The 2,500-nt window shown below is 37.0% G+C and overlaps 1 protein-coding gene across 17 annotated transcripts in view; it reads left to right on the plus strand.

The window, feature by feature from the left end:
* Positions 1-2,500, plus strand: part of FOXP2 (forkhead box P2) — a 557,737-nt gene that overhangs the window by 514,276 nt on the left and 40,961 nt on the right. For all 17 annotated transcript variants that reach the window (XM_041727433.1, XM_041727435.1, XM_041727432.1 and 14 more), the window contains one exon: positions 1,207-1,294. In XM_041727433.1, coding sequence (XP_041583367.1) covers positions 1,207-1,294 — 88 coding nt within the window. The remainder of the gene's footprint in view (positions 1-1,206; positions 1,295-2,500) is intronic.

Here is a 2,500-nt window from a genome sequence, read left to right on the forward strand (position 1 = left end):
CAGTTCTTCTTCATATGTGTCCTATATGTGTCCGTCTACCTATTTTTCCTGCTTCATTATTAATTTCAGGAAATAGAGGTAAATAATTTGAATGGTCACAGAAACTTATTTGTTGAATTCAGTACCCTTACGGCTGTCCTAAACTTTTTAGGCTGTGGCACCATTCAAAATAGCACTTGCACCCAGATAGATAAATTCTTATTTAATCTTGTTAATAACTTGCTCCGTGTTTCACTTATATGCATGGATGAGAATGTCTCTTAAGTTGCTGCCTCAGTTTGTTCATTGGTGAAATAGGCCCACCAAAGGATACTAAATTACAGAATTTTTATTTTTACTTTAGGAGGCAGCAAATAAATTATATCATACAAATAACAAAGTGTTTATTACTGAATATCTTCATGTTCATTGGAGATGCTGCTCCATTTTCGGTGTATTAGCATACCAGTCATTAAAGAGATTTTTTTTAACATTATGCGATAATCACAATAATAACAACAGACTAATACATAGTCAAGACCAGAGTAAGATGATAAGAACGTCTTATCTTTCACCACTTTTGTGTGAAATTAAGATAGATGTCTCCCAAATAGGACACTAGACATGAAATGTCAATCTTAACACTTCTGATTACCAGAATCTTCGATGTACTTTATTTATTAGTAACAGCAAGTGATCATTCTTCATAAGTATTGATGTTTCCATGGGATGATAATTTGCCATCTTTACATAATTCACACCACATCCTGGTGAAATAAGACATCGCTCACTAAATAACATCATAGGAACCCCAGACTGTTTTAACGGAAATGGAATAGAGAATTGCCTTTGTTCTCTTCAGAATTACTTTTGGTTCATATATTTATAAGGTGCCCTTTTAAAAAAAATGGCATGAGTATATGAAATACATCTAGTGATTTCTACTATTATTCTGTAAATGGTTTGAGGAAATATTTTTTCTTTGTAATAGCTGATAAGCTTAGAGACAATGCCATTTCTCTGCCATTTTAGGGGGCTGTGTATGTTACAAACATAATTTTCACCAAACACGTGAGCATATTTAACTTGTCTTTGTATAGTTTCAAGGTGTTCCTTTTCCCCACTGGGGAGGAAGATATGGCCTCAGTGTTGTGCTTTTTCAGGGAAGCGCATACCACCAACTTAGACACCGGCTGATGTTGTGTTTTGTGTTTTGTGTCTTGTTAGGCACCTTAACAATGAACACGCGCTGGACGACCGAAGCACTGCCCAGTGTCGAGTGCAAATGCAGGTGGTCCAACAGTTAGAAATACAGGTTTGTTGAGTGCTCTCTTAATGGACCCCTTTCTCGGATTTCTGGTGTGTTAAATCGACTAAGGGGCCAATCCGGAGTTTTTTAACACAATGACTAATAGAAATACGTAGGATTCTCATTGGTTTCTAACGATGGCAGCGACTGCTGATGACTCAGAGTGGGTTGCTATAGTTTCACGTACTTATCACTTAGACCTCTGTAACATTTAGACATCAGATAGATTGGGATATCCCAAAAGAGTCAGCTCTCAGTTTTCCTTGACAGAAGTTAGACTAAACTCCACAGTCGGATACGATTTTATCACAGAGGCAGTTTTCACAGGAGCCAGCCTTGATTTGTTCCGCGAGATTTTATAATGTAGCAAAGAAGTCTTTACAATATCAAGCCTGTTAGCCCCCTGAAAAACCCTTTCTTTCTTTTCTACCTCTAAATGTTGTTGTTTGTTTTTGTCTTTGTTTTTTAAATTAAAGAACAGGCAAAGATTCTTAAGACTTTACCAGAATAATGGCAGGTCACCTATAATATCATGGACAGCCATATATGTCTTGTTTCAGATGCTGCTAGTTTAAGTTCAAAAACACTTCTGTTAATATTGAAACTGAATTCAGTCAAAAATAAATAGAGCTCATAAAACTGATCAGAAAGCAATTCTATCAGTCTAGCTTTCCTGTCATGTTTTTACCACGCCTTTAAGGCTTCGGCTAATATTTCATCAAGAATTTTTTTTTCCTCAATCAAACCAATACTTCGTTTCACTTAAACATACAGTCCCCTTTTCTAAACACATTACTACGTCTTACGTTGTTTTAAATTTGTCACATCATCTCTGCTTTCCGGAGGGCTACTAAAAATATTTTATTTTGCCCCGTGAAATCATCAAGACCGTGCAAAAAGCATCGCCACTGCTGTAGTTTGCAAGGCTTTTTGTAAACCTGTTTACCATCTAGAAAAGGTAGACTAAGACACAAGAGTTGAGCTGATGATCCAGTCTGCGGTGTGACCAATTATGCCTCTTTTCTTTTTCTTTTTCTTTTTTTTTTTTTTTTCCTCCCTCTGCTGTGTCTGACTGATGGAAAAGTAAGGTCCGTCAGTTGTAATGAGACCCAGTGCAAGTGTAGATGCTGACTCCCGTGGCAGAGTTCAGCGTTTCACACTGCCTGGTCTCTGTCACTCTATTGAATTAGATTGATGATGGCAGATTGCAGG

Source organism: Vulpes lagopus, chromosome 13 (genome assembly GCF_018345385.1).
Source record: "Vulpes lagopus strain Blue_001 chromosome 13, ASM1834538v1, whole genome shotgun sequence".
In the NCBI taxonomy this organism is placed as follows: Eukaryota; Metazoa; Chordata; class Mammalia; order Carnivora; family Canidae; genus Vulpes; species Vulpes lagopus.